At 35.3% G+C, this 14,611-nt stretch overlaps 1 protein-coding gene across 1 annotated transcript; it reads left to right on the forward strand.

Annotated features, from left to right (window-relative positions):
• Positions 1-959: 959 nt before the first annotated feature.
• Positions 960-3,049, forward strand: LOC128638498 (gamma-crystallin M2-like). Its single transcript, XM_053690487.1, has 2 exons — positions 960-1,208; positions 2,780-3,049. Exons 1-2 carry the CDS (start codon positions 960-962, stop codon positions 3,047-3,049), a joined length of 519 nt encoding a protein of 172 aa, XP_053546462.1.
• The last annotated feature ends 11,562 nt before the right edge of the window (positions 3,050-14,611 follow it).

The raw sequence follows: 14,611 nt of genomic DNA on the forward strand, positions 1-14,611 counted from the left end.
AAGAAAGCCATGAAAAACAGCCTGCATAAGATTTATGACAGACTTTAATTGGGACTGTTTGTTTTATGAAAATTCTAGTGCAGAAATAAAAAATTAATGTCAACTATTCTGAGAAAAAAATATCTGTATATAATGGCGGGAACAGTAGTGGATTATGGTAATAGTATTAAACCCATGTACAAATAAGGGTCCAAAGTTGGAAGCTGCATAAACAAACTATACGCCGAAGTATTATTATTATTATTTCTTCTTTGTTTTTTTATTACTTTTACTTTTTTCATCATTTCCTTTCCTATTTCATTTTATTAATTTAGTTGATAAGTGTATCCTATTATATGGATAAAATGTATAATTATGTTTTTTAGTTTGCTTACATATGTCCTTTGATAATAGTAACAACATTTCTTAAATGTTAGCATATTTATTATATCATTGATTTGTATTAGGCAAATAGCATGTTATTTAATTGTTATTGAGTTTACAATTGTGTCAATTGGCAAAGTATGATTGGTTACTACATTCTTTATAAGCAAATCACACGGATCAACCAGGGTCTCTGAGGAAGCTCATGTGCGAAACGTGTCAGATCATGTGATATGTCCTTACTAGCTTGTTTTGTTATTTTTCTCTTCATTGGATATTTAGTGAAGAAACCTCCTAAAATGATTCTCCTACAATCTTTTCTTCTAAAATCATATTTAGTACAAGGGTGTATGCTAAAGAATTTCCCTTATTCTTTAGGAGTTAATAGTGAACAGCAGATGTTTAATTTGCCTGCATAAGTTGATACAAGCAAAAAACCCTGATAACAATGCATACAATGTTATAATAAAGCAAATTAATAGGGAGAGGTATTACTTTATCTACCTCACAGACAGTTTCTATCTCATTTTCTGGTTATTATCCCCACCAGTGCCCCCTCTTCATAAAAATGTTACTGCTTTATTTTTTCCTTCTAGATGCAGATCATATTCTATGAGGACAAAAACTTTCAGGGCCGGTTTTATGAGTGCAGAAATGATTACCCTAATCTAAGCCATTACTTGGATCGCTGTAATTCGATTCGAGTTCTAAATGGATCGTGGATGATATATGAGCGTCCTGAGTATATGGGATATCAGTATTTTCTTCAAAGGGGAGAATATCCTAATTTCCAAGAATGGTTGGGGTTCAATGACTCCATCAAGTCTTGTTTAGTAATTCCACAGGTAAGCATGGAACACAGAAATTAAAGATTTTGTAGCCAGATATAACAATGGCTTAAATCCAATAAAACATGTTAGTGGAACTAAAATCTTATAGAAAAAACTTGCCACAACATTACCACTCACAAATTAAGTAATTCACACAGCCACGAGTTGTAAGTCGCTCTCCATTATCATCAATCAAGCCTCATCTATCTCATATCCATTCATAGTTTTTACAGATTTCACATGCTTGGTCAAAGTTTAGATGAAAAACCCTTTCAACACCACAGGTAGACCACAAAATGCCTATTGCAAAGACCTTTTAAGAAGCTTTTCATTCTATCGAGCAAGACTGCTTTACCATATCTTACAATTATTTTACAATTACAAACATTTACATAAAGCAGTTTGCAATTTTGTTTTCTAGGTATTGCACATTGCTCTTATCTGGTGTGCAAGCTATCATGTCTCGGGCACCTCATACAACTCTAGATGTAAATGGCAGGAATACCCACTAACAAAATATAGGTGGAACAACGCTAAATTAATTTTGATCTTGCTTTCACAATGATGTCCCTCTGCAAACCCACAAACATCTATAAATATAGGTCAGAGACTTCATATATGCTATCCATTTACCATTCGTTCCTAGCCTAAGGTTTGTGATCACCTTGAAAAAACTTCCTCAATAATATCTTTTAAAAGGTTAATAATAAAGTATACAGGGGTTAATTTATCTTTTCCCAATATATGGATGCATATACATTATAATGTCATGTCTCAGTATATCATTTCCATATAACAACACAACAAATTGTATTTATTTTCAAATTATTAACCTGTAAGTACAGTATGGATACATACAATTATTAATTCAAATCTATGAAAAATAATAAATCTGACCTCACTCACATGCAAATGAAATAATGATGCATTATGAGGTAATTGAAAAACATCAGACCACGATAAATATGTATTTGTCTAATGAATGTCAAAACTAACAGAGAACATTTTTCTTGCAAATCAAATTATTAACCCTATGAACAAATCTGAGATGAATTACTACATAATCTATACACAATATAAACATGATGAAATAAACCACTTATTTGTGCATTGTCATATCTACTACATGCCAGATAACCTGCTTTCATCTCAAAAAGCCATAAGAAACATTATTCCCAAAGCAGTTTAGAAATAGTGCGCAAATCACTGGTTCCCAATACCTTTTTAATCTGTAATGTTTGTATGTGTGCATGCAAGATTCCAGTATTCAAACCATCCAATAGAAATAATCCATAAAAAAACACTATGACTGCACTCTCATGATTTCCAATAATAGTGCTTTGTTAACATATTGCATCTTTCTTTCTTTCTTTCTTTCTTTCTTTCCTTCTTTCTTTCTTCTACAGTATCTATCTATCTATCTATCTATCTATCTATCTATCTGTCTGTCTGTCTGTCTGTCTATCTGACTGCTTGTCTAGCTGCCTAAATATAAATAAGCTCACTTGTCTTGTGCTTGTAGTTTAACTGAACGTATGATATCCTAAGTGAAACATTTCTAACACTGATCTATTTTACCTCTACAGTACAGTGGATCCTACAGGCTGAGGCTTTATGAAAGAAATAACTTTGGAGGCAAAATGCTAGAGGCCATGAATGATTGTCCTTCAGTCTTTGAACGGTTTCATCAGAATGACATACAATCCTGCAATATATTTGATGGTTATTGGATTTTTTATGAACAACCTTATTACCGAGGACGTCAGTACTACCTGAGACCTGGAGAGTACAGAAGATTTACTGACTGGGGTGCTATGAATGCCAGAGTTGGTTCTTTCAGACTGATTAGAGATTAGTTAAAGATGTTACCTTAGTCTGTAATGGTCTGTATCAGTGCTTAATAAAAAATATTTTCAAAAATATTTCTTCGAATATCTTTGCTGTGGCCAAGAAGGGACCAATATAAATAAGCTTGAGCTCAGAGATAACCAATCACTGTGTAGAATGTTACATGCTCAGTTTAGTTTTTCCATGCTGGGGGGAGATGAACAAGCACAATTTTTGAGGTATTTTACAAAAACAATATTGCAAAATAAAGCTAAATAAATAATGAATATATACTGTAAAAATTGTTTGTAATTAACCATGGGGAATTGAACTCTGAGTTTAATGACCCTTTATTTAAGCAAAAATCTGCATAAAGTAAGAAAATGGCAGTATGTGGCTTATAGAAAATTAGTTTGTTTCTACTTAAAGGGATAGTCTAGTCAAAGTTATACTTTCATGATTCAGATAGAGAATGCAATTTTAAGCAACTTTCTAATTTTTTTCTATTATCAATTTTTCTCTATTCTTTGGCATCTTTATTTGAATGTAAGCACAAAAGCCAGGCCATTTTTGGTTCAGCACCTGGGTATTGATAATAGAAGTAAATTAGAAAATTGCTTAAAATTGCATGCTCTATCTGAATCATGAAAGTTTAATTTTGACTAGACTATCCCTTTAATATAAAAAAGGGACAGATTACTAGTGGCGTACTATAAGATTTTTTCACTTATGGTCTTATTGCGCTCAAATGAAACTTTTTAAAAAAATATTTAAAGTTAAAAGTAAAAAGTTAGTGCACGAGTGAAACATGATGATCACTAACTTCACGTCTTCGGATATCATGAAAGTGTTAACTTCTTCCCATATTTTCAATGGAGCGCGCTTTTAAAAAAACAACTAAACCCAAAGTAAATTATTAATATTTCAAATTCCATGCTCAAACCGTTTAACCTAGAAACTTGAAATTTGGAAGGTACATTGTTTTTAGGACATATGCACCCACTAAGGAAGGATTTTTGGAAATTATGTCCCTAAGGGGGTGAAAAAGGGGAGTTAACTTTTTATGAGGATAGCTATATCTCAAAAGCCGAGAATGTTACAGATGTGAAAATTGGTATTTACATTCTCCTTGAAAAACAAAGAAAACGTGATTTACCATTTCCCTAAAATCCACGTAAGGGGGGTCAAAAGAGGTGGGCTGATTTATGAGGAAACCTATATCTAAAAAACTGACGATGTATAAGAGAGATATAGCTACCGGCCACCACATACTAATTTATGACAGCCACAGTGAGGCTGCATACTACTATTATCCTTTCCCCACCAGAACATGGGATTCTACAATGTGTATAGGGGTATGTCAACACTGAACAGCATTACAACAGATATGTTATATTATTGTGCAGATACCAGAGCTAACTTCCCTTTTGATTAGTTAGAAAGCTTTCTATAGAGCTCCGCTCCGCTTGTTTCTACAGGAAGACAGTGTCCACTTAGTTATTAATGATTATCCTTTTGCAGCTGGTCATAGTAACAGTATGCCAGTGTCTGTATATTAGAGGACACAATATTTCCAGCACCATGCACCAAATTTCCAGGAGTAGTAGGTTTGCTTTCAATCCGCTCTGTACCATAGTCCAGGCCATTGTAACTTTATGTCTATATACATGTCTATACTAGATGTGAGTTATGCTACTCATTGGGTTTCTGTACCTTTCAACTTTGCCTAATTTTACCTCTAACTTACTAGAGGTATGCAAGTGATTGACCTCCTAGCTATAATTACCTCATGTCTAAGGATTAGGTGACAATGCCTTCCAGAGGCGGCGCCTTTTTGAGTTTAGATGTTTTGTTCACTTGTCCTCAATGATGGGCATACACAGCTAACCGTTACTAATATGATCTTAACTAGCCCGACACAATGTTATTGTATATTATACATTATGAAAGGGATCAAAATATATCTCAGTGCCTCTCTTCTACACATAGTATTGATCGGAGATATCCTCACTTGTTCTGTACTTAAAAATTCAGAGACCCAAAAGCTTTATCAGTCTGACATCCTGGCTGGCTCTGCCCCCCCCCCCCCTTTTATCTCTTTTAGAGCGTCTCTCGCCCGCTGAATTTCCCTCCTCCAAACCCAATAATACCAACCCCCCTTTGCTTCAATCCTCTTTGAATAGATAAACAATTTTATATTTTCCACTGCAATGTGGGGCCCATTCTTTTTCTCTTTATAATATAAAATCGAGGTTCTCCTACACACTATGAAAATCCTTACGTACACTCTAGCTCAATTCACTCTAGACTGATACTCTCACTTACTAGTTCCTTATTGTGGATGGATAACTCCTTCTACAGACAGATGAAATAATAGATTAAGCCACACACACTATAAGCAAAGTGTTCTTACTATTTCAAAATTCTCCAGGATGTATGCCTAGAGTCATTATGGAACTGCTATTCCGCTATGTCTATATGCTAAAAATGTATGTCCTATCATAATGTTGTTATTGTCTATTGATGATTTTCTATGTAACATCCTTCATAACCTCAATAAAAAATATAATAAAAAAAAACAAAAAAAACTAATGATGTTACAGATGTGAAAAACATAATTTATCTAAGAATTTACCTGATAAATTAATTTCTTTCATATTGGCAAGAGTCCATGAGCTAGTGACGTATGGGATATACAATCCTACCAGGAGGGGCAAAGTTTCCCAAACCTCAAAATGCCTATAAATACACCCCTCACCACACCAACAATTCAGTTTAATGAATAGCCAAGAAGTGGGGTGATAAAGAAAAGAGTAAAAAGCATCAACAATTTGGAAATAATTGTGCTTTATACAAAAAAATCATAACCACCATAAAAAGGGTGGGCCTCATGGACTCTTGACAATATGAAAGAAATGAATTCATCAGGTAAATTCTTACATAAATGATGTTTTCTTTCATGTAATTGGCAAGAGTCCATGAGCTAGTGATGTATGGAATATCAATACCCAAGATGTGGAACTCCACTCAAGAGTCACTAGAGAGGGAGGGATAAAAATAAATAACAACCATTTTCCGCTGAAAAAATAATCCACAACCCAAAATAAAAGTTATTCTCATAATGAAAAGAAAAACTTAAAACATCAGCAGAAGATTAGAAGAATCAAACTGAAACAGCTGCCTGAAGAACTTTTCTACCAACGACTGCTTCTGAAGAAGCAAATACATCAAAATGGTAGAATTTAGTAAATGTATGCAAAGAGGACCAAGTTGCTGCTTTGCAAATCTGAATCAACTGAAGCGTCATTCTTAAAAGCCCACGAAGTAGAGACCGATCTAGTAGAATGAGCTGTAATTCTCTGAGGCGGGTCCTGACCCGACTCCAAATAAGCTTGATGAATCAAAAGCTTTAACCAAGAAGCCAAGGAAATAGAAGAAGCCTTCTGACCTTTCCTAGGACCAGAAAATATAACAAATAGACTAGAAGTCTTCCTGAAATCTTTAGTAGCTTCAAAGCTCTCGCCACATCCAAAGAATGTAAGGATCTTTCCAAAGAATTCTTAGGATTAGGACACAAGGAAGGGATAATTTCTCTACTAATGTTGTTAGAATTCACAACCTTAGGTAAGAATTTAAATGAAGTCTGCAAAACCGCCTTATCCTGATGAAAAATCAGAAAAGGAGATTCACACGAAAGAGCAGATAGCTCAGAAACTCTTCTAGCAGAAGAGATGTCCAAAAGGAACAACACTTTCCAAGAAAGTAGTTTAATGTCCAAAGAATGCATAGGCTCAAACGGAGGAGCCTGCAATGCCTTCAAAACCAAATTAAGACTCCAAGGAGGAGAAATTGATTTTATGACAGGCTTAATACGAACTAAAGCCTGTACAAAACAGAGAAAATCAGGAAGTTTAGCAATCTTTCTGTGAAATAAAACTGAAAGAGCAGAGATTTGTCCCTTCAAGGAACTTGCAGACAAACTCTTATCCAAACCATCCTGAAGAAACTGTAAAATTCTAGGAATTCTAAAAGTATGCCAAGAGAATTTATGAAAAGAACACTATGAAATGTAGGTCTTCCAAACTTGATAATAAATCTTTCTAGAGACAGATTTACGAGCTTGTAAAATAGAATTAATCACTGAGTCAGAGAAACCTCTATGACTTAGTACTAAGCGTTCAATTTCCATACCTTCAAATTTAATGATTTGAGATCCTGATGGAAAAACGGACCTTGAGACAGTAGGTCCGGCCTTAAAGGAAGTGGCCAAGGTTGGCAACTGGACATCCGAACAAGATCCGCATACCAAAACCTGTGTGGCCATGCTGGAGCCACCAGCAACACAAATGATTGTTCCATGATGATTTTGGATATCACTCTTGGAAGAAGAACTAGAGGCGGGAAAATGTAAGCAGGATGATAACACCAAGGAAGTGTCAGCGCATCCATTGCTTCTGCCTGAACATCCCTGGACCTGGACAGGTATCTGGGAAGTTTCTTGTTTAGATGAGAGGCCATGAGATCTATCTCTGGAAGACCCCACATCTGAACAATCTGAGAAAACACATCTGGAAGGAGAGACCACTCCCCTGGATGTAAAGTCTGATGGCTGAGATAATCCGCCTCCCAATTGTCTACACCTGGGATATGCACCGCAGAGATTAGACAGGAGCTGGATTCTGCCCATGCAAGTATCCGAGATACTTCTTTCATAGCTTGGTGACTGTGAGTCCCACCCTGATGATTGACATATGCCACAGTTGTGATATTGTCTGTCTGAAAGCAAATGAATGGTTCTCTCTTGAACAGAGGCCAAAACTGAAGAGCTCTGAGAATTGCACAGAGTTCTAAATATTGATTGGTAATCTCGCCTCTTGAGATTTCCAAACCCCTTGTGCTGTCAGAGATCCCCAAACAGCTCCCCATCCCAACCTGAAAGACTTGCGTCTGTAGTGATCAAAGTCCAGGTTGGCCGAACAAAGGAAGCCCCTTGAACTAAACGCTGGTGATTTAACCACCACGTCAGAGAGTGTCAAACATTGGGATTTAAGGATATTAACTGTGATATCTTTGTATAATCCCTGCACCATTGATTCAGCATACAAAGATGGAGAGGTCTCATTTGAAAAGGAATCGCGTCCGATGCTGCAGTCATGAGGCCTAAAACTTCCATGCACATAGCCACTGAAGGGAATGACTGAGACTGAAGGTGCTGACAGGCTGCAACCAATTTCAAACGTCTCTTGTCTGTTAGAGACAGAGTCATGGACACTGAATCTATCTGATAACCTAAAAAGGTGACCCTTGTCTGAGGAATCAAGAAACTTTTTGGTAAATTGATCCTCCAACCATGTTTTTGAACAAACAACATTAGTTGATTCGTGTGAGATTCTGCAGAACATAAAGACTGAGCTAGTACCAAGACATTATTCAAATAAGGAAACACCGCAATACCCTGCTCTCTGATTACAGAGAGTAGGGCACCTAGAACCTTTGTAAAGATTCTTGGAGCTGTTGCTAGGCCAAATGTCTAGAAAAGAGAATCTCAGGAAGATAATGTTCTGGATGAATCGGAATATGAAGGTATGCATCCTGCAAGTCTATTGTAGACATATAATATGCTTGCTGAACAAAAGGCAGAATAGTCCTTATAGTCACCATCTTGAAAGTTGGTACTCTTACATAACGATTCAAAATTTTCAGATCCAGAACTGGTCTGAATACATTTTCCTTCTTTGGGGCAATGAATAGATTAGAATAAAACCCTAGACCTTGTTCCTGAAAAGGAACTGGCATGATTACCCCTAAAGACTCCAGGTCTGAAACACACTTCAGGAAAGCCTGAGCTTTTACTGGATTTGCTGGGATACATGAGAGAAAAAATCTTCTCACAGGAGGTCTTACTCTGAATCCTATTTGATACCCTTGAGAGACAATGCTCTGAATCCATTGATTTTGGACAGAATTTATCCAAAAATCCTTGAAAAACCTTAATCTGCCCCCCACCAGCTGAGCTGGAATGAGGGCCACACCTTCATGTGGACTTAGGTGCTGACTTTGGTTTTTTAAAAGGCTTGGATTTATTCCAATTTGAGGAAGGTTTCCAATTGGAAACAGATTCCTTGGGGGGAAGAATTAGATTTTTGTTCCTTATTTTGACAAAAGGAACGAAAATGGTTAGAAGCCTTAGATTTACCCTAAGGTTTTTTATCCTGAGGCAGAAAAAAACCCTTTCCTCCAGTAACAGTTGAAATAATAAAATCCAACTGAGAACCAAATAAATTATTACCTTGGAAAGAAAGAGATAATAATCTAGACTTAGATGTCATATCAGCATTACAAGATTTAAGCCATAAAGCTCTTCTAGCTAAAATAGCTAAAGACATGGATCTAACATCAATTTTGATAATAACAAAAATGGCATCACAAATAAAATGATTAGCATGTTGCAGTAAGCGAACAATGCTAAATATGTCAGAATCCAATTCTTGTTGCGCTAAATTCTCCAACCAAAAAGTTGATGCAGCCGCAACATCAGCCAAAGAAATTGCAAGCCTGAAAACATGACCTGAATATGATTAGGCTTTCCTTTGATAGGATTCAAGTTTCCTATCTAAAGGATCTTTAAAAGAAGTACTATCTTCCATAGGAATAGTGGTACGTTTAGCAAGAGTAGAAATAGCCCCATCAACTTTGGGGATCTTTTCCCAAAACTCTATAGAAATTGCTGGTAAAGGATACAATTTTTCAAACCTTGAAGAAGGAATAAAAGGAGTACCTGGCTTATTTAATTCTTTAGAAATCATATCAGAAATAGCATCAGGAATAGGAAAAACCTCTGGAGTAACCACAGGAGGTTTAAAAACAGCATTAATACGTTTACTAGTCTTAATGTCAAGAGGACTAGCTTCCTCAATATCTAAAGTAATTAACACTTCTTTTAACAAAGAACAAATATACTCTATTTTAAACAAATAAGTAGATTTGTCAGTGTCAATATCTGAAGAGGGATCTTCTGAATCAGATAGATCCTCATCAGAGGAGGATAAATCATTATGTTGTCAGTCATTTGAAATTTCATCAACTTTATGAGATGTTTTAAAAGACCTTTTATGTTTATTAGAAGGCGGAAATGCAGACAAAGCCTTCTGAATAGAATCAGTAACAAATTCTTTAAAATTCATAGGTATATCGTGTACATTAGAAGTTGAAGGAACTGCAACTGGCAATGTACTATTACTGATGGATACATTCTCTGCATGTAAAAGTTTATTATGACAACTATTACAAATGACATTCGGAGATATGATTTCCACAATCTTACAACAAATGCACTTAGCTTTGGTAGAACCAATGTCAGGCAGCAAAGTTCCAACAGATACTTCTGAGGCAGGATCAGATTGAGACATCTTGCAAAATGTAAAAGAAAAAACAACATATAAAGCAAAATTATCAATTTCCTTATATGACAGTTTCAGGAATGGGAAAAATGCAAACAGCATAGCCCTCTGACATAGAAAAAGGCAAGAGGCAAACAGCAATGGGGTATAAAATTAAACTAATGAAAAATTTGCTGCCAAGTATGACGCACAACAATATCCGGAAATTACACACTTGCGTCACTAACAACGCAACCGTGTGTAAGGCTTCCGCATCAACTACGATACCGGAAATGACGAACTTGCGTCAACGGACGTACTTTTCACGCCAAAAAAATTATTGCACCAAGAATGATGCAATAAAGTCTAGCATTTGGCGCACCCGCGGGCCTAATGCTGCCCGCAATTTGTAAGAAAAAAGTAGTCAATTTGAAAAAAAGACTAAACCCCAGGTAAGAAAAAAATATTTCTTAATATGTTTATTTCCCAAATATGAAACTGACAGTCTGCACAAGGAAATAAATGAACCTGACTCATGGCAAATATAAGTACAATACATATATTTAGAACTTTATATAAATGCATAAAGTGCCAGACCATAGCTGGGGTATCTTAAGTAATAAAAAACATACTTACCAAAAAAGACACCCATCCACATATAGCAGATAGCCAAACCAGTACTGAAACAGTTATCAGTAGAGGTAATGGTATATGAGAGTATATCGTCGATCTGAAAAGGGAGGTAGGAGATGAATCTCTATGACCGATAACAGAGAACCTATGAAATAGACCCCCGTTAGGAAAATCATTGCATTCAATAGGTGATACTCTCTTCACGTCCCTCTGACATTCGCTGTACTCTGAGAGGAATCGGGCTTCAAAAAAGCTGAGAAGCGCATGTCAACGTAGAAATCTTAGCACAAACTTACTTCACCACCTCCATAGGAGGCAAAGTTTGTAAAACTGAATTGTGGGTGTGGTGAGGGGTGTCATTATAGGCATTTTGAGGTTTGGGAAACTTTGCCCCTCCTGGTAGGATTGTATATCCCATACGTCACTAGCTCATGGACTCTTGCCAATTACATGAAAGAAATTGGTATTTAGATTCTCCTTGAAAAATAAAGAAAAATGTGTTTTACCATTTCCCCAAAATTCACTTAAGGGGGGGTCAAAGGGGGATGATTAATGAGGATAGCTATATCTCAAAAAAACAACAACGTTACAGATATGAAAAATGGTAGTTAGATTCTCCTTGAAAAATAAAGAAACACATGTTTTACCATTTCCCCAAATTCCACTTAAGGGGGGTCAAAAGAGAGGGGACTGATTTATGAGAATACCTATATCTCAAAAACCAACAATATTACAGAAGTGAAAATTGGTATTTAGAGTCTCCTTGACAAATAAAGAAACACATGTTTTACCATTTCCCCAAAATCCAGTCTCTAATCTGAGTGAATCATTAGTAGAAAATTTTCAGACAAAGTGTGAACAGTTTGTTAGTGATTGCTCGTTTAATTGGATGAGACTAATGGTTGAGGAAAATGAATTAAGACTCAAAAAACTAATTAATGAATTAGAAACCTCTAAAAATAAGGTAGATGAGTGAAAAGAAAATGATAAATATGAAAAGTTAATGACAGTAAGAAAATCAGAAGTAAGGAAAATACAGGATACAATTAAATATCATAAAAAAAGAAAATTTTCAATTGCGACTCAATTCATAAACCTTTATGTGTATAGTTTATTTAAGTGTAAATGATTTAGTGCTGGATAGAGCGACCTTTTTCCATTCCCTACCTTATCCTCATTCTTACTTAATCTTATTGTCCTTCATTTTTTTCTAACTTTTATTATATACATTAATTAATTATAGTCCCCTAGCACCAGTAATAGCTACAGGATATGCATAGGTAGCAATTATTTGTAAAATCTTCTCATTAATTAACTATGTGGTACAGTTACTTTAGATACTAATAATATTTCTGAACACACGAAGTGTTCTTTCTTTTTTGGTAAACATTGCACACATAGAAACACACAATTAAGGTTTTTGATAATTTGTAAAAGAATAGGAAAATTCTTGTTTTCAATTGAAACTTGTGCAACACTTAATTGAATAAAAAGTGAGCATGGCAGGTTTAAACACTACTGATTGGGATTTTGATATTAATGAAACTTCACAATCTCAGAAACTAATAAAAATGAAGGAGAAAATGCAATTGAAGAAATCACTATCCACAAAGCGTGATTGTTATTTTGTATAAAGAAAAACATGATTTACCATTACCCCAAAATCCACATGGGGGGTCAAAAGAGGGGGCTTATTTATGAGGATACCTATATCTCAAAAACCGACAATGTTACAGATGTGAAAATTGGTATTTAGATTCTCCTTTAAAAATAAAGAAAAATGTGTTTTACCATTTGCCCAAAATTCACTTAAGGGGGGTCAAAAGAGAGGGGGCTGATTTATGAGGATACCTATATCTCAAAAAACGGCAATGTTACAGATGTGAAAATTGGTATTTAGAGTCTCCTTGAAAAATAAAGAAACACATGTTTTACCATTTCCCCAAAGTCCACTTAAGTGTGGTCAAAAGAGAGGGGGCTGATTTATCAGGATACCTATATCTCAAAAACCAACAATATTACATAAGTGAAAATTGGTATTTAGAGTCTCCTTGAAAAATAAAGAAACACGTGTTTTATCATTTCCCCAAAATCCACTTAAGGGGGGTCAAAAGAGGGGGGGGGGACAATTTATATTTTAACAACCAACAATGTTACAGCCATAAAAATTGGTAATTAAATTCTCCTTGTAAATTAAAGAAATACTTGTTTTACCATTTCCCCAAAATCCACTTAAGGGGGATCAAAAAAGGGGGGCTGATTTATGAAGATACCTATATCTCAAAAACCGACAATGTTACAGACATGAAAATTGGTATTTAGATTCTTCTTAAAAAATAAAGAAACACATATTTTACCATTTTCCCAAAATCCACTTAAGGGGGGACAAAAGGGGGACAGATTTATGAGACTACCTATATCTCAAAAACCGACAATGTTACAGACGTGAAAATTGGTATTTAGATTCTCCTTGAAAAATAATGAAAAACGTGTTTTACCATTTCCCCAAAATCCCCTTAAGGGGGTCAAAAGAGGGGGGGGGGGGCGATTTATGAGGATACCTATATCTCCAAAACCAACAATGTTACAGACCTTAAAATTGGTATTTAGATTTTCCTTGAAAAATAAAGAAACATGTGTTTTACCATTTCCCAAAATCTACTTAAGGGAGGTAAAAAGAGGAGGGGTTGATTTATGAGAATACTTATATCTCAAAACCCCACAATGTTACAGACGTGAAAATTGGTATTTAGATTCTCCTTGAAAATAAAGAAACATGTGTTTTACCATTTCACCAAAATCCACTAAAGGGGGGTCAAAAGAGGGGTGGTGAATTATGAGGATACCTATATCTCAAAAACCAACGATTTTACAGACGTTAAAATTGGTATTTAGATTCTCCTTGAAAAATAAAGAAACGTGTTTTACCATTTCCCAAAATCTACTTAAGGGAGGTCAAAAGAGGAAGGGTTGATTTATGAGAATACTTATATCTCAAAAACTGACAATGTTACAGATGTGAACATTTATATTTAGATTCTCCTTTAAAAATAAAGAAACACATGTCTTACCATGTCACAAAATCCACTTACGGGGGGGGGGGGGTGTCATAAGGGGGCTGATTTATGAGGATACCTCTATCTCAAAAAGAAACAATGTTACAGTGAAAATTGGTATTTAAATTCTCCTTTAAAAATAAAGAAACACCTGTTTTAACATTTCCTGAAAAAACACTTTAGGGGGATCAAAAGGGGGGTGATTTATGAGGATACCTATATCTCAAAAATCAAATATGTTACAGATGTGAAAATTAGTATTTAGATTCTCCTTTAAAAATAAAGAAATGAATTTTTTAAGATTTCCCAAAAAAACACTTAAGGGGGGACAAAAGAGGGGGGCTGATTTATGAGGACACCTATATCTCAAAAACCAAATATGTTACAGACCTGAAAATTGGTATTTAGATTCTCCTTGAAAAATAAAGAAGCACATGTTTTAACATTTCATGAAAATCCACTTAAGGGGGTCAAAAGGGGTGATTTATGAGGATACCTATATCTCAAAAACCAAAGATGTTAC

This window comes from Bombina bombina, chromosome 1 (assembly GCF_027579735.1).
Source record: "Bombina bombina isolate aBomBom1 chromosome 1, aBomBom1.pri, whole genome shotgun sequence".
Classification (NCBI taxonomy): Eukaryota; Metazoa; Chordata; class Amphibia; order Anura; family Bombinatoridae; genus Bombina; species Bombina bombina.